This window comes from Ornithorhynchus anatinus, chromosome X1, assembly GCF_004115215.2.
Source record: "Ornithorhynchus anatinus isolate Pmale09 chromosome X1, mOrnAna1.pri.v4, whole genome shotgun sequence".
NCBI classification, from domain to species: domain Eukaryota; kingdom Metazoa; phylum Chordata; class Mammalia; order Monotremata; family Ornithorhynchidae; genus Ornithorhynchus; species Ornithorhynchus anatinus.
Genome location: NC_041749.1, coordinates 84,980,235 through 84,998,185, shown reverse-complemented (window position 1 = coordinate 84,998,185; position 17,951 = coordinate 84,980,235). Strand labels below are relative to the sequence as shown.

General features: G+C 46.6%; 1 protein-coding gene across 1 annotated transcript in view; it reads left to right on the top strand.

Annotated features, from left to right (window-relative positions):
• The first annotated feature begins 4,075 nt into the window (after window positions 1–4,075).
• Window positions 4,076–17,951, top strand: part of BSN (bassoon presynaptic cytomatrix protein) — a 229,720-nt gene continuing 215,844 nt past the window's right edge. Inside the window, exon 1 of the mRNA XM_029051105.2 lies at window positions 4,076–4,472. Within this exon, the coding sequence (XP_028906938.2) occupies window positions 4,242–4,472 (231 nt within the window). The 5' untranslated portion in view covers window positions 4,076–4,241. The remainder of the gene's footprint in view (window positions 4,473–17,951) is intronic.

Here is a 17,951-nt window from a genome sequence, read left to right as displayed (position 1 = left end):
AGTTCTCCGTGGGAGTGGGTGTAAAAGGAGACCTGGATCCCCCACAGTTAGAGGGCGGGAGACAGAGGAGGAGGCTATGAAAGAGCCTGAAGGGGCAGAGAAGTGGGAGAGGATGGTGTCAGCGCAGCCTGTTAGATCATGTTTCCAGGAGGAGGTGGTCTGCAGTTTTGAAGGCAGCTGAGAGTTCGAGGAAAATTAGAATGGAGTAGCGGGTGTTGGATTTGGAGAGAAGAGGTCCACTGGTGTCCTTAGAGAGGACTATTTCTGTGGAGTGAAGGGGGCAGAAGCCAGACTGCAGAGGGCCGAGGAGAGGAAGTGGAGAAATATGATCCGGGTAGCAAAGTGCAGTATGGATTGGATAGGGGAGAGACTGGAGGCAGAGAGATCACTGAGTAGGTTTATGGAGAGGTCAAGCTTGATGGTCATTTGGATGGAAAGGGAGGTGCAGGTCCTGGAAACTTTGTGGAGGAAAAATCAACGGATTTAGAGATCGATTGAATAGAGTGAATGAAAGAGAGGGGAGGAGTCAAAGATAATTCCAGGGTTGTGGTCTTCAGAGACAGGCAGGATGGTGATGGGAAAATTAGGTAGAAGAGAGGATTTGAGGGCTTACATGAGGAGTTCATGTTTTGACCAATAAATCATATTTATTGAGGGCTTACTGTGTGCAGAGCACTGTACTAAGCGCTTGACTAAATGCAGACACTGCACTCCTTGGACAGAGTAAAGAATAAATAGAAAGGATCAAGAAATGACAGCTGTCATTTTCCCCGAGCCAACTGAATGAGTGCCTACAGATGCATATTTTATATGTAACTTGGCAATGGAGCATGTAAAGTAGCACAGCCCAAGGGCTTTTCACCCCCAATTAAGGCGGGGACCAGTGCCTTCTATTTCTACTTCTTTTGTACATTCTCAAGCATTAGTACAATGCTCCGCACAGAGTAGTAGCTCTATAAATACTGATAATGAAGAGGACGAGGAAGCTCCAAAGCCTATGTTTTCTGCCCTAGATACTGTTGCTAGGTCTGGAGGATATGAGACCCTTTTCTCTCCCGAGAACTATCAGACCATCCTGATTTTTTTCAATCCAGTCTGGAAGGTCAGGGAATAGGATTTTCCAAGTTGAGGGTCACTGACTTTGGAGTTTAATCATCCTGGGCATAAAATCATCTGAGTTTGCTCTTCTGATTCAGGGGCAGGAGTAAACTGGGTTAAATGATCTGGTGATCTGAGAGGAGTCTTTGTTTAGGGTCTGATGTTGCCCAGTGAATGTTGCTCCTGTTTTCTTCTGGGGTTTGTAGTTTGGGGGGGTGAACCAAGATTTCTACCCAGGTGTGAAGAATTGTGCACATGTGACTAAGTGACGTTGCCATTGCTGATAGGCTTCCGCTACATCTCTATGCTGATGATTCCTAAATCTACCTCTCTCCTTTTCGGCAGTCTCGCATTTCCTCTTGCCTTCAGGACATCTCTACTTGGATGTCCTGCCAACACCTCAAACTCAACATGTCCAAACCAGAACGCCTCATCTTCCCACCCAAACACTGTCCTTTCCCATCACTGTACCACTATCCTCCCTGCCTCACAAGCCTATAACCTTGGCATTATACTTGACTCATCTCTCTCACTCAACCCACATACGCAATCTGTCATCGAATCCTGCTGGTTCTACCTTCACAACATCTCTAGAATCTGCCCTTTCCTCTCCATCTCAACTGCTACTACACTGATCTGAGCACTTATCATATTCTACTTCAACTATTTCATCAGCCTCTTTGCTGACCTCCCTGCCTCGTGTCTCTCCCTCTCCAGCCCGTCCTTCAATCTGCTGCCCAGATCATTTTTCTGTTCGGTCCGGGTCTCCCCACTCCTTAAGAACCTCCAATGGTTGCCCATCCACCCCCACATTGAACAGAAACTCTTTACCATTGGTTTTAAAGCACTCAATCAGCTCCCCCCTCGTACCTTACTTGGCTGCTCTCCTACAGACCAGGCCGCACACTTCACTCTTCTAATGCCAATCTACTCGCTGGATCTCAATCTCGTGTATTTCACTGCCAAGCCCTTACCGACGTCCTTCCTCTGGCCTGGACCGGCCTCTCTCTTCATATATGGCAAACCACCACTTTCCCTACCTTCGAAGCCTTATTATAATCACATCTCCTCCAAGAGGGCTTCCCTGGCTCAGCCCTCATTTCCTCTACTCTCCCTTCTGTGTTGCCCACGTACTTGGATCTGTTCCCTTGAAGCAATTGATATTCGTCCCACAGCACTTCTGTAGTAATAATAATAATAGTTGTGGAATTTAAGCCCTTATATGCCAAGCACCATATTGAGCACTGGGGTAGATACAAGAGAATCAGGTCCCACATGGGGTTCACATTCTAAGTATGAGGGAGAGCAAGTGTTGAATCTCCGTTTTGCAGAAGAGAGGACTGAGACACAGATAAGTTAAGTGACTTGCCCAAGGTCACACAGCAAATAATTGGCAGAGCTGGGATTAGAACTCGGGACCTCTGACTTCCAGGCCCGTGCTCTTTCCACTTTGCCACGCTGCTTCTGAACGTAGCCGCAATTTATTTTAATATCTGTCTCCCCCTCTAGACTGGAAGCTTCTTGTGGGCTGGGACCGTGTCTACCAACTCCGTTATATTGTACTCTCCCAAGCACTTAGAACAGTGGTCTGCACACAGTAAGTGTTCAGGAAATGCCACTGATTGATCGATATGCTTACCAGGAGCCAGAGTCCTCCTACCTTAGACCTTTTAGCGTCTGGTGCAGCTCAACTGAAAAACAAATAGGGGAGCTGAGAAATCACACTCGAGCCATCCTGTTCCAGCTAATCCTAACCCTGACCCATCTTTCTATGGCCAGGCTGGGCTAAGAGCCTGTGGATCAGGCTCAGGACCATGCAGAACTCTAATGGGAAAGTTCTAACCTCCCCAGGAGACTCCTGAATCTGTGGGACTGTTATTGCCCCACAGAAAGAAGGATGTAGAATACTTTAGGATGAAAGGTTGGATCTTGTAGTGATGCTGGTAGCTATTAATCTTTCTAAGATGGCGATTAGCACACAGCGCTCCCCTCATCAAATCTCCAATGTCTCTCCATTGCTTCTTGCATAAAACAGAATATCCTGACCACCGCTTTCAAGGTTCTCCCTCATCGCCTGCCCCAGCTCGTGGTCTTTGCTCTTTTTTTGTTGTTGTTGTTGTTGTTGTTAATGGTATTTTTTAAGCACTTACTATGTGTCAAGCACTGTTCTAAGTGCTGGGGTAAATGCAAGTTTTTCTGGGTGGACACAGTCCCTGTCCCACATGGGATTCACAGTCTAGGAGGAGGTAGGATTTAGCCCTCATTTTCCAGTTGAGGAAATGGAGGCACAGAGAAGTTAAGTGACTTGCCCAAAGTCACACAGTAAGCAATTGGCAGGTCTTCTGACTCCCAGGTCCATGCTCTTTCCACTAGGCCACACTGCTTCTCTTTCAAGCAAACCTAACAGCCCTTTGCTCTAGATTCTCACCTCATGTCTCCCATTGTTCATGTCTTCCCCCGACCCTTCTAAAGTCGCCTCCTCCGAAGCATTCCTTAATCAATTCCTTCCACCTTCCGCCCATGCTATCCCCTCAGCTATCCCAGCACTTTGTCATCTATGCTTATTCATTTGCTATTGATTTATTTATCCACTTGTATCTTATTACTTAAACCCACTCTCATGCTCTTGTGTTATTTCTTGATTTTATGTCAGCTTGTCTTCCCCATTAGATTGTAAACACCTCAAGGGCAGGGATCATGGCTTTACACTGCTTTTGTATGTTTCCCCAGAGCCTTGTATAATCATCTGCACCCAGGAGATGCTCCTTAAGTACTGCTGATGGTTATGGTGATGCTATTATTAGCATTAATATTGGTGAAGGAAAATGAGGTGCTGTGGAAAATATTAAAGCAGTCACAACGGTAGATGGAAGTTCCCCCAGGATTCATGTTAATCTGTTGTCCAGAAATAAATGAATGGTTTCTTGTCCAAAATGAAGCTCCTCCTGACATGGATCTCAAATATGTCTTTCAGCTTATCAAGAAGACTGGATCCAAAAGATCAACTGGTGGGACAGAGATCGCCTTCCCCAACTCTTAAACAGGCCGCTTATAGCAGCGAAAGTGCGAGAGAGTTGAGGACTCATGGACAGGCCAGCCAACAGGCAGATGGACCCAGAAGGACGCTCCAGGTGGAGAGCAGAATGCAGAGATCAGGACGGTCTCCCTCTGTGTCACCGGATCGAGGCAGCACCCCTACGTCGCCTTATTCTGTCCCCCAGATTGCACCCCTCCCGAGCAGCACCCTCTGTCCTATATGCAAGACAACCGATCTCACTTCTTCTCCCAACCAGCCAAACTTCAACACCTGTACTCAGTGTCACAACAAAGTCTGCAACCAGTGTGGATTCAACCCCAACCCCCATCTCACCGAGGTAATTACTCTGTGTGTGTCTATCACGGTCGAGCGTAGAACCTCTTCCTAACTTGTTGAAAATGTGTTCCAGCTAGTACGGGTGGGTGACTTGTTTCCAGGGTGAATGCTTCTTACCTGACGTGGCGCTTGATTCTGTACCCCTAAGTTCCCAAACCTCACAAATACACACCAACAGATACGTGTTGATGCACATTCTGAAGATGTACCCCTTCCTTCAATTTTTCCTCCTTCTCTCTTAGCACCTCTCTGTGTTTTTCTTCCCACTCCCTTTCCAACACCCTCTACTCTCCTGGTCTCTTTTAGCCTCTCTCTCCCTCTTGCCATTCGCATCCTCATTTTCAGATTTCAGAGGAGCGGGATCAAAAGCCCAGATGGATTCTTTAACCCCAGACTGCTGCGTGCTAGCCATGCCAATTAGAAGTGGTCAACAAGCCTAATGACTGTTAGACATTAGGCCATACCTAAAAGAAATCGGGCTGCAGGTAGGAATTTGAATGCACGATGAAAATATGACCGGGAATGCTGTGCTTCCCTTTGCTGTTAATGCACGCTAACATCTGCTGCCTCCAAGTTATGACACTGAGGCACGTGGGAAGAAAGGTAAGTGGGAAATTTAGAATCCATTTGCCAAGCTGAGCTGGGCCATTAAGGGTTGTAGGCAAGAGCTTGGCACTCCCTGTGTGTGCGTCCCTTTCCAGGCAGCTTTTCTGCCTCCGCCCACCATGTACTGCTCCTACTCAAGCAAGAACAGCCGAGCCAAACGTTGGAACAAGCCAGCCTTTTGGCGGGATTTGGCCGTTCATCTGATTTTCTGCTGGGAAGTCCGGCTTTCGGCAGGACTGTCTTTTGTCTGGCACGGATACGGCATCGGGTGTCTTAATAGTATCTGCTGGGTACTTAGTATATGCCGCGAGCTGCGCTAAGCGCTGGGGTAGATATACGGTAGTCAGGTCAGACACAGTCCCTGTCCCAGGTGGGGTTCACAGCCTACTGAGGAATTCTTAGGTCTGGGATTTTTATTGTCCCACCTTGGCACCTGCTGCTGATGCCTGGGGTTTGGAAGTGGCACCTGTATTTGCAGGAAGCCGGGAGAAGGTTCTGGAGCAAGGGTGGGGCGGGGAAGGTGACATGTTCTAGGTCCTGAAGAATTTAGGTAAGAACCTTGGCCTGTGTCCTAATGACACCGTTAGGCTGGGTAGCCTACGTGATATAAATCGTGTAGCGCATCGGATGGTTACGGGGGGCAAATGGGAGCCTGGTGTTCTTTAGTGCCGTCAGTAGCCACTCTAGGGAGGTGATTGGTTGTCCCTCCTACTGTTTCTGGGGAGAGAGGTTAGAATGGGAAACACAGGTTTCCTGAGTCCCCTGGCCTGGCTAATGAGTCCCGCAAATATCCTAGATCTCCCAGAATCAAGTTTAGGGCTGAACCCAGGGGTCAGTCTAGGGAGTGTTCCAAAAATAGGTAAGAGCAGGGGAGAGAAACCCCTGACTTCAGTTTTGGTGTTTGCTCTTTTTTTTAAAAAAAAAAAAGCCACAAAAAAACACAAAACCTGAATCTGACTGGAAAAATAGCTTAGAAGTGGGTTGAAGTCAATCTATTCAACCTCATTTATTTTCCACCAGCCCTCGCGGCAGGGCTTCCCACATCAGTCAGTCAGAAAGCTCATCTGCAAAGGGTAGATTGCACAAATATCGCTGCACATTCAGAAAACGTACCTGCGGATGCAAAATAATGGTCTCTTTTTTTAGTGTCCACATGCACTCTCAGGACTCCCTTTCCTTTCTGCTGTTCTGAATGGATCATAAGACGGCTTTACTACTTGAGGAATAATTGTTGCCTTTAGGAGTTGGAAAACGATGGGAAATCCACGATGGCCTCTGGGCCATGCAATTTGGGTGGTGGCGGGGGGAGTCTGCTGTGTGACCTTGGGCAAGTCAGTTAACTTCTCTGTGCCTCTCATCTGTAAAATGGGGATTAAAAGTGTGAGCCTCATATGGGATAACCTGATTACCCTGTATCTACCCCAGCGCTTAGAACAGTGCTTGCACATAGTAAGCGCTTAACAAATACCATCATCATTATTATTATATTCTCTTTTCTCTGAGAGAAGGGTGAGACTGACCATTTTAGGCCCAGGCTGACACTTGAGGGAAATATCAATGGTGTTCGCTCACACTGTTTTCCCGCAGACTGGAACACCCTCTCCACACCAAATTTACCCGATCACAGTCTCCTCATCCTCAAAGCCCCCCTTAACGTGGAAAACATCAGTTAATGATATTTATTGAGTGCTTGCTGTGTGCAGAGTACTGTATTAAGAGCTGGGGAGAATACAGTACAACAGAATTGGTAGACACGTTCCCGTCCCATAATGAGCTTGGTGTAGAGAATATAGTGGAAAAATTAAGAGTATGCTGTTTTTGTGTCTCAGAGCTGTGTAGGCATTGTTGACTGATATTCATCTAAACATTGAGTCTCACTCCATCCTTGGTCTTTTTCTTCCTCATTTTGCCTTGCCAATCTTTTTCCATCCAGAATTTGTTCTGTTGGGGTTTTTTGGTCCTGTGTCTGTCGTGTCTCTTTTGAATATCAGGGGAAACAGCATGGTGTTAGTGGATAGAGGGTGGGCCCGAGAATCAGAAGGACACGGGTTCTAATCTCGGCTCTGCCATTTGTCTGCTGTGTCCTTGGGCAAGTCACTTGACTTCTCTGTGCCTCAATTACCTTATCTGTAAAATGGGGATTAAGACTGTGTGCTCTATGCGGGACAGGGACTGTGTCCACCCCGGTTTGCTTGTATCCACCCCAGGGCTTAGTACAGTGCCCGACACATAGTAAGCGCTTAAAAAATGCCATTATTATTATTATTATCATTAATAATTTCTTCCTAGTTTTGTAGCACCATTTTTGTAATTCATCAAAATCACTGAGAATTTCATTCCAATTTCCCAGATTTAGAAAGCTTTTAATGAATACGCTCTCCGAGTGTTCATCTGGACCGATCCCCATGACGCTACACTTGCTGAGTCGACACCCAAATATTAATAGCTACCTTTTGAACGACACCCTAGAGCCAGTGGTGACCCCTAAGAGGAAAATGGCCAAGGCCCTACTTTCCTTGCTCATTCACTGTCATCGAGTTGAGTAGACAGTCCACTTCACCTGTGGAAACCGCAAGGCCAACAGACCTTTGACTGGGCAGGCCAGAAATTAATGGTCTAGATCATTTGAGGTGCCATACTTGAGCCTAGGAAAGGACCCCAAGTCAGCTCTTGATGTGGGGAGGCTTCGAGAGAATGGTGGTGCTGGGCCCCAGTACAAGCAGCTGACTTTGGGCCCTCCCCAGTGCCTGTAGCAGAGTGACGAGTAGGGAAGCAGTCATCAATCGATTGTATTTATTGAGCACTTACCCTGTACAGAGCGCTGTATTAACCACTTGGGGAGAGTGCAGCATAACGAAGTTGCCCACAGTGAACTTGGTCCAGAAGATGGATGCTAAATATTCATCAACTTCCTCTTGCAGTGCCTGTAGAACAACCACTTGAGAAGGAACTTCTTTGTGGCACTTCTTGGCCTTTCTAGGTACTCAGGGGAGTGTGAGTACCCTGGTTTTGGAAGGACAGGAATGAGCCCCTTAGAAGAAGAGAAAGCCCCTAAACGCTAGTGGCTCTGGGGCAGCCGAACTGACTTGCCTAAGAGAAGCAGCACGGACCTGGGAGTCGAGGGCCTGGGTTCTAATCCCAGGTCTGCCACTTGCCTGCTGTGTGAGCTTGGGCAAATCGCTTGACTTCTCTAGGCCTCAGTTTCCCCATCTGTGAAATGGGAATTAAATACCTGTTCTCCCTCCTCCTCAGACTGTTAGCCCCATGTGGGACGGGGGCTGTGTCCAACCTGATTATTTTGTACGTACCCCCACGCTTAGTACAGTGCTCGGCAAAGCTTAACTAATAACGTGATTATAATTGAGAGGGCTCCAGCTAAAAAGAAGAATATATTGGGCTCATTGGAATGGCCTTAGTTCTAAAGGATCGTATCCCAGGTCTAAAGGGGATCAGTGGTAATGGTGCGAAGTGACTCTAAGTAAAAAGAAGATGTGATGTGATCTTGAATGACGTAGGTGATTATTCAATAGTTGATGGTTTGCAGGGATTATCGGAATATTGGGAGCAGGTATCTACTGAAGGCCTGGTAATGGGCTATAGGAGAGAATGATTGTTTGCCAGTTGGTTTCTCTTTGTAAAATGTAATAGTGCAGGTGTTCTGATGTGGGGCTTGTGAAAGGTGAGTGTGAGATTTCTGAGGGAAGATCTGACCATACTGGGGGTAGATGAATTAATTTATGCTCAGACACTACCGGTGTGTGAGTCATTAGGCGAGGTGAGGGGTTTGAATTATTTGCATCCGTAAATCAATTTGTTTGGAGGAGGCTGATTCTTTGCAGTAATCAGTTAGGTGTTTGCAGGTCGATAGTTATTAGTGAAGATCAGGTCAGCTCCATTTTTATTCTTTGCCCTGTGAAATGAATGAAAAATGGGGAAGAGTGAAAAGATTCAGCACTGAGAAATAGGACACTGCAAAGTAATCCTGGAGATGCTATCATTGGTTTCATCTGAATCTGCAACAGTTTGGCATGTCTGAGCTTTATTGAATCACCCTAGGGTCATTACTTGAGCAATTGTTCCCGAAGAAAGTGCAGATCAGAAAGAAAAAAAACTGTCCTTGTACGGGCCCTGACGTGGATTCTTCATAGGCAGGGGAATTGGTGCTTTCTGTGTGATGGCTGGTTTGATCTGGGACCAAGGAAGCTGAATCATTTCTCTCATCACGCCCTAGATACTTGGAGAACCTTCCAAGGGACTTGACTGGAATTTGGATCGTTTATTCCTATTTGAAGAATGGATTTGTTGTCTTTCTCTGGGCTAACCCTGGAAACTCTGAAGAGAGGCAGCAATTATTTCAGCTTTTCCACGGCTGACTAATTAATTTCTTATTATCTTTTCTGAAAGCCTGTTTCTGTTCCCTCTCTGAGAAGATCGTTTGGAATGAACTGCCACCTCTTCCTGCCTCAGTGACGCAGATGCAAACTGAACTGGGGACAAGACTCTGAACAGGGACTGTGTCCAACCTGGTTAACTTGTACCTACCCCAGGACTTAGAACAGTGCTTGTCACATAGTAAGCGCTTAACAAATAGCATCACTATTATTATTACTTTTGGGTATAGCTGGCTGTTTGCTTGAGCCTCGGGTCTGATCGTTCACCTCCTCAGGGCTACTTATCTCCAGAGATTGGGGCCGTCAGGTCTAGTAAGTGATTAATTACTCGTCCATTTTCATTATTAAGAAATCAATAGTTAGAGGGTGAACACCCAGTTTTGTAATTTCTTGCAACTTGGCATTGTCCTCATGTTAAAGAGGAGGTGACTGAGATACGGATGGTCAGTCGGTTTTCCAGAAAGGAGTAGCGTGGTGAGGGTCAGCATATCTGGACGCCATTAGTGATGGTATTTGTTTTTATGTGCCAAAAACTGTACCAAGCCCTGGGGTTGATACAAGGTGATCAAGTCGGACGCAGTCCCTGTCCCACATGGGGCTCACAGTCTCAAGGTGGAGGGCGATAAGGTAACGAATCCCCATTTTGCACACGAGGAAACTGAGGCCCAGTGAGTGACTTCCCCAAGGTCACACCCCAGGCAAGTGGTGGAGCTGGAATTAGAGTCCAGGTCCTGTGACTCCCAGGTCCCTGCTCTTTTGTGGTCTCGTGGTCTTTCGGTCTAAGCATCCTGTCTCTCACCATCATTAAGAAAATGCTCTGAGGTTTTTCGCGAAAGTCGCTCAGAACCAGGAGCTTGAAATCCCAAGTTCCAGTTCCAGATCTACCCCCAAAAGGTGGCATGTTAAGAAGGATGATGAGTTTGGCTGCCTCTTGTCTTCTTCCTCCAACACATACCCCTCAACATATTTCCCCTAAGCTCTCCAACCTTCCCATCAACTTCTCTTATATCCTTTCGGGCGGCTAGATCAAGAGCATCTTCACTTAGGCCTTTACCAGAGTTCAGGTATTTTCCACAGTTCTCCCTTGAGGTACTTTGGAGGCATTTTAAAAATATTCTGCTGTCTAGCCTTTTCCCTAATAAAGATGTTCTTTTTCTAGTGGGGTTGTTTAGATGGACGTATCCTGAACGCACCTCTTCTTGTCCTTGCCTGTGTATTTGCGTATATCTAGTCCTTTGGGTTCAAAGATGACCTTGCCTGAATAACCAGCAGAATCCATTCGACCCTGACTTGGCCCATCTTTATTAATTCAGCTTAACCCTTGGCCCTCTAAAATGCACTCACTTCAATTCAGTCCCTAATGGATAGAGCACGGGCCCGGGAGTTAGAAGGTCATGGGTTCTGATCCCGGCTCTGCGACTTGTCTGCCGTGTGGCCCTGGGCAAGTCGCTTCTCTGTGCCTCGGTTACCTCATCTGTAAAATGGGGCTGAAGACTGTGAGTTCTATGTGGGACAGGGACCGTGTCCAACTCGATTTGCTTGTATCCACCCCAGTGCTTAGGACAGTGCCTGGCACATAGTCAGGGCTTAACAAGTACCAGAATTATTACTATTATTATCTGGGGCATCCGCCTGCGTGGCCTAGGAAACAAATGTGGGGAGTATAGGGGGATCTTATGCCAAACGGCTGGAGGTACCAGACTCCTCTCTTACACGGTCCCCTACTCTCCCTCCTTGCCTACAGGTATCTCCTCACCCATCTAGGACACTGTCACTCTCTCCGTTCCCTCAGGCACAACCCTTACTGTTCTCACATCCATCGTTTCAAGAGTCCAGAGAGTTCTCTCATCCTGCTACCCGGAGCAGGATCCAGGGAGTGGGTGGCTGGAGTTGGAATGAGGAAACAGCTAGGGGAGGGGAGGTCGAAAATACGAATGACATGAGATGAGAGGGCGTTTTCCCCTATAACGACTATCACCAACCTAGCCTTCCCTCTCCTGCTACTCCAAATTCCCAGTCCTTATCCTTCCCATCATATGGTTCTTGGACAATAGTAGAAGTTGGCAGATCAACAAGTGTCCCCTCCTTTTCTATCCACTCCCTGCCCCTTGGGCCTTACTCTGTGCAGTGTGAAGCAAGCACTTCGCTTCTCTGTACCTCAGTTACCTCATCTGTAAAATGGGGATTGAGACTGTGAGCCCCACATGGGACAGGGACTGTGTCCAATCCGATTTGCTCGTATCCACCCCAGCGCTAAGTACAGTGCCTGGCACATAGTAAGTGCTTAACAAATACCATTATTATTATTGTTACTGTTATTATTATGCTCTCTTTGGGTGCCAGGCCTTAGGAACATTGGGATTGGAGAGAGGATTGAGAAGCAGCATGACCTGGTGGAAAGAGCACAAGCCTGGGAGCCAGGGAACCCGAGTTCTAATGCTGACTCTGCCACATACCTGCTGTGTCACCTCTGGCAAGCCACTTCCCTGTGCCTCAGTTCCCTCATCAGTAGAGTGGGAGTTCAGTACCTGTTCTCCCTCCTAATTTGGACCTGATTATCTGGTATCTACCCCAGCACTTAATACAGAGCCTGGTGCATGATGTTTATCAAATTCCGCTATGACTGTTATAATTAGATGGGGTCAAGGTGACAGCGAATGGAAAGGCCACCTCGGAGAGCCTCGGCAAGATGGGAAGGACTTGGGTTGGGGAGGGATGGCCTGCGTTCCCTCCAAGCCTCTTATACCTGGGCCAGGGATGGGGAGACTGATGCTCGTGACAAGTATGGCAGCTGGATAGAGCACCAGAATCACAGTAAAAACACTCACCCCTCCCTTTGGAAAAAAAAAAAACGGTATTTGTAAAGTGCATACTATGTGCTAGGTAGTTCTGGGGTAGAGACAAAATAATCAGGCTGGACATAGTCCATGTCCCACATGGGGTTCACAGTCTTAATCCCTTATTTTACAGATGAGGCAACTGAGGCACAGAGTAATAATAATAATGTTGGTATTTGTTAAGCGCTTACTATGTGCAGAGCACTGTTCTAAGCGCTGGGGTAGATAGAGGGTAATCAGGTTGTCCCACATGAGGCTCACAGTTAATCCCCATTTTACAGATGAGGTAACTGAGGCACAGAGAAGTGAAATGACTTGCCCAAGGTCACACCGCAGACAAGTGGCAGAACTGGGATTAGAACCCAGGTCGTTCTGACTTCCACTAGGCCACGCTGCTTCTCAAGAAATCCACAAGAAATCAGGTCACATCCAACATTCTTTGGTCTTTTTTGGTCTGGGCCAGACATGACTTAGGCTGGCCTGTGCAGGGCTCTACCTGCCAGAAACCCTAAGCTGGCTGAATAACCTTGTGCAGGCATTTCGCTCTTCTGGTTCTTAAAATAGGACTCACACTGACATAGCTAACAGATTTTGTGAAGAATAATTAATGGTCAGAGAACACTTTGCAAATATGAAGTGCTTGTATGAATGCTAAATTAAAAACCACACACACACACACACACACACACAACTGGGAGAAACTCATATTGGTGTGCTTCAAAGTGCAAGTCTGGTTCTCCTGTGGGACTGTGGGAAAGTTCCGAGAGGACTGAAACTGCAGAATTCCAAGCAGCTGGTTTTTGGTGGGTTGCAGCCCAGCCTTCTATCCCCAATCTGATCCCCACCGTCCCATTGAAGGCAGTCCTCCTGCTCCTCAAAGGGAGGGAAATATGGTGGGACTCATCCCTCTGTCCCACTCCCTTAACCCCCAATATTAGAGGAGGAGGAGGTCGTAATTCCCAGTTGGAGAACCACAAAGACATCGTCTCTGACACCCTGACTTTAGTTATTAGAGGTCAGCCAGTGCCCCTCCATTTTTCAGTTAGGCTTTAGGTGGAAGCTCCCCTCAGAGCAGGTTCTCCATCTTCTGCATACTATGTCAGTTTTTTTGTTGGGCTAGTTCAGCGGTGGGTACTCAGTGGACATCAAAGTAGTGATTATTGAAAGAATGAATGAACCCTATCATTTTCTGCCTTGATTATTGCAGCAGCCTCCTTGCTGACCTTCCTCCCCCCTCCCCCCCACCGCCTCCTGTCTCTCCCCTCTCCAGTCCATATTTCACTCTGCTGCCCAGATCGTTTGGCGGGAAAAAACCCGCTCAGTCCGTGTCTCCCCACTCCTCAGAAATGGGGAGACACGGACTGAGCGGGCACCTCTGCATCAAACAGAAAATCCTTACGATGGGCTTTAAGGCATTCAATCAGCTCATCCCCTCCTACCTTACCTCGGTGATCTACTACAACCCAACCCTCACACTCCGCTCCTCCAACACCAACCTACTCTCTTTGCCTTGATCTCGTCTATCCCACCGCCAACCCCTTGCCCACATCCTCCCTCTGGCCTGGAACTCCCTCCTCCTTCATATCCAACAGTCCACCACTCTCCCCACCTTCAAAACCCTCCTAAAATCATATCTCCTCGAAGAGGTCCTCCCCTCTGTGTCATCTATGCCCTTGGACTGTGCCCCTTAAGCACTTGATATTCAGCCCACCCTCAGCCCCACAGCACTTATGCACTTATCTGTAATTTATTTGAATGTCTGTCTCCCAGTGTAGAGTGTAAGGTCCTTATGGGCAGAGAACGTGTCTACCGGAACAATAAGCTCTCAATAAATACCATCGATAACATAAAGACATTGGGTGTTCAGGGCACAAAACATAGAGACTTAGGGTTTACTTAGGAAAAGGAAGAAAATGCATTTTACTCAAGATAAAGATAGTTCAGATTTTATGTTAACAAGCTTGGAGCAGATAATAGGCTTGCACCAGTACATGAAATCAAACCTCTATAGAAGCACAAATCTCTCCCAGGATCTATACATTGCCCTGAGCTAGATACCTTTTACAATTAAGTATCCACCCATGGCCTATAGCTGGGTTCCTCATCAGCCATGCCAGTCAGCATGGCCTAGTGGAAAAAGCAAAGGCCTGGGTGTCAGAAGACCTGAGTTCTAATCCTAGTTCTGCCACTTGTGTGTGACCCTGGGCAAGTCACTTAACTTCTCTGTGCCTCAGTTCCCTCATCTGCAGAATGGGGACTCAATACCTGTTCTTCCTCCTGCTAAGACTGTGAACCCCATGTGGGACCTGATTATCTTGTATCTACCCCAGGGCTTAGTACAGTGCACATCAACCAATGAAATTTATTGAATGCTCACTGTGTGCAGAGCACTGTACTAAGCACTAAGGGGTGTGCTACACAGCTGAGTGGGTAGACACATTCCCTGCCCACAGTGAGCTTACAAGCTAGAAGGAGAGGCAGACATTAATATGAATAAATAACTTTTAAAATATAATTTAGAGATGTGTACATAAGACACCATCTGTGGGGTTGATGGTGAGGTGATCACCAAATGCCCAAAGGTCAAGGATCTAAGTGCATAGGATAGTAAGCACTTTGAAAATGCCACATTATTATTATTATTGTTGTTATTATCATTGGCCTCCTCCTCCCCATGACTTCCCCTTAGCCCTTCTACGTGAACATCCTTGGTAAGACTTTGTGACCAAAGTCTTTCATTTCCCTCTCCAAAGACATACGCTCCCCAGCCCTAAACCCTCGAATCCGATGGCCGTGAGCCGGTATGGGTTCCGCTGTCGGTGGTGTTACTGCTTTTCCAGGACCCCAGCTTCCATTTGAGCGTTTTTCCGATTCACCTGTTTCAAGGCCCCTTCTCGGGAAACCTGAGAGAGCGCACATGGCCTTCTTTCTGCCATTAAGCCAAGTATTGTCTTTTGAACAGGCTGGTTCCAAGAATTGGCCAGACGATTTCTAAGTGCAGGTCTGGTTTTAATGTTAACGTAGGCTAGGGATATTTGCATACAGATAGATGTAATATTAACCCCGAGAGCCTGGCTAGGCTGCTACACAGCCATTTAAATTTAGATTGGATAATCATATCTGTAGGCTTAAAAAAATTATTTAATGCAGAAATAGGAGGTTTTTCATTTGGTGTCATAGACAGACAATCAGTAACAGGTTTTCAATTCAGTGTTACATGTGGGTGTTATTAAAAGTTTGACAGGGCCATTGAATTTAACAACATTTAAAGGACAAATGAACTGAAGATAATACAAGAACTTAAGTTCCTGCTGAGTTTATTTTCATCTGTTCCATTTTTTTTTTTTTTTGTCCCGGGGAATCTGAGTAGATCCACGTTTAAACAAATCACTTGCGCATATATAGTCATATAACTAATCGGTCGTATTTATTGAGAGCTCACTGTAGGCACTTGGAAGAGTACAACACAACAGTGTAACAGATACATTGTCTGCCCACAATGAGCTTACAGTCTAGAGGGGGAGACAGACAGTAATATAGATAAATAAATTACAGTTATATACATAAGTGCTGTGGGCCTGGTGGGAGATGGTGAGTAAAGGGAACAAGTCAGGGTGATAACAGAAGGGTGTTGGAAAAGAGGAAACGAGGGCACTGTCAGGCAAGGCCTCTTGGAGGAGATGTGCCTTGGATAAGGTTTTGAAGGTGGGGAGAGGAATTGTCTGTGGGATGTGAAAAGAGAGGGCATTCCAGGCCAGAGGCAGGATGTGGGCGAGAGGTCAGTGGCGAGGTAGACGAGATGGAGGTGCAGTGAGTAGGTTGGCATTAGAGGAACGAAGATCTGTCAGACTATACTTGGAACTGAGGTTTAAATACCATAGACCTACTTAGCTGCAGGTTTATTTCTGTTTTTATTCTGTTTCATTACCCAGCTCTTCATCGGATTTAAGCAAATAGGAGGTCATCAATAATGGTCCGACCTTTTCTCATTGATCGAAATACCAGCCTAGTACCTCTAGGGAATCTTTATGAAGTCCTGAAGAGAATATAAATAACTGTTCTTTAGATTCAAAGGTGATGCTACTGATGGTGGAATTTTACTCGTATTTGTGGGTCTGCTTGAAAAGACTGCCGCTCCGATGAGAATTCAGTATTCACCGTGCTCATGGTCGATGGCTGGGCTCGTGTGTTTGCCGTTTCCAGTAGTGGATGCTGTTCTCTATTCTACCTATTGCTACCATGATCTTTGTGAATGCTCTTCTCTGAAAGAGCCATCCGATCCTTGACTGGTAGCTACATAACTCGCTTTGGGATTGTTCTTCCTTGAATCCTTTCAATAATAATAATAATGTTGGTATTTGTTAAGCGCTTATTATGTGCAGAGCGCTGTTCTGAGCGCTGGGGTAGATACAGGGTAATCAGGTTGTCCCACATGAGGCTCACAGTCTTAATCCCCATTTTACAGATGAGGGAACTGAGGCACAGAGAAGTGAAGTGACTTGCCCACAGTCACACAGCTGACAAGTGGCAGAGCTGGGATTCGAACCCATGACCGCTGACTCCCAAGCCCGGGCTCTTTCCATTAAGCCACCCTGCTTCTCTCCCTCCTTGCTTGCTGTTCTTTCCAAACCGACCTCTCCAAGATGTCTTTTAGTTTCGAACGTCCCCAGTTTCTCGGAAGGGTGTGATGCATTTAATTGTGTGGAAAGGAGAATGATGGTCTCCTGAATGAAAATTTTCAGAAGCCCAAAGCTCTTCACTGACACCTTGCTCCTCCTCCCAACATGCTGGTAAGTGAGGTGAGGGGCTGGCATTAGCACCATTCAAGAGATGGGGACGTTGTTGGGTACAAAGAAGTCGGCAACTGGTCCGTGGTCCTACGGTGACTGTAACCGAGGAGTTCCGCGCAGCAGGGAACAAAATAAAAGGTGCGATCTTATGCTGTGTTTCAGACCCCACCAACTTTAGCAGCCTGGCTGTCCACTCAACAGCATCAAAAATGGCTTGAAAGCTAATGTTATTTGGTCTTACTTTCACACATCATGACTGGAAAATGCTAGGCAGCAGATGAGTGAGGTCGCTTTCTGTTCATACTTCAACCAGCCGCCAGGCTGCCTAGATTCTGGAAACCCCAGGATGATTGTGGGGTTAGGGGAATGGATCGCGTGGACATGCTGATATTAGGTTTCTCCCAGTGGGCTAGAAGCCAGGATTCTGCTGCGGGTCTCCCTACTAATTGCTTTTTTTAAAATTTATGGCTCATTGTCATTAGGTCAGTACTTAGAAACTTGGCTCAAACTCTCCTTTCAACTGAAAATATATCATCCTAGTGCTTGCCTCATCTTGGCATAACAAACGAGTGGCAGAACTGGGTCTAGAGCCCAAGCCAAAACTTATTCCTCTAGACGATGTTGTTTACCTGCTTGTTTTCTCCCAATTTACCTATCTCTGTTTGTTTGGTCTATTGATTATGTACGGCAAAGAGACCCAGGTGATGACAAAATTAGACAACCACTTCAAATCAGATAGTTTGAGTTGTGAATCCGCCTGTACCTTCTGATACTGGGAGGGCTCTGCCAAGCGATTAATTTCATGAGGAAAAAAAAAGCCAAAGAGAAAGAATATAGGCTATTTTTTTGAGTTATG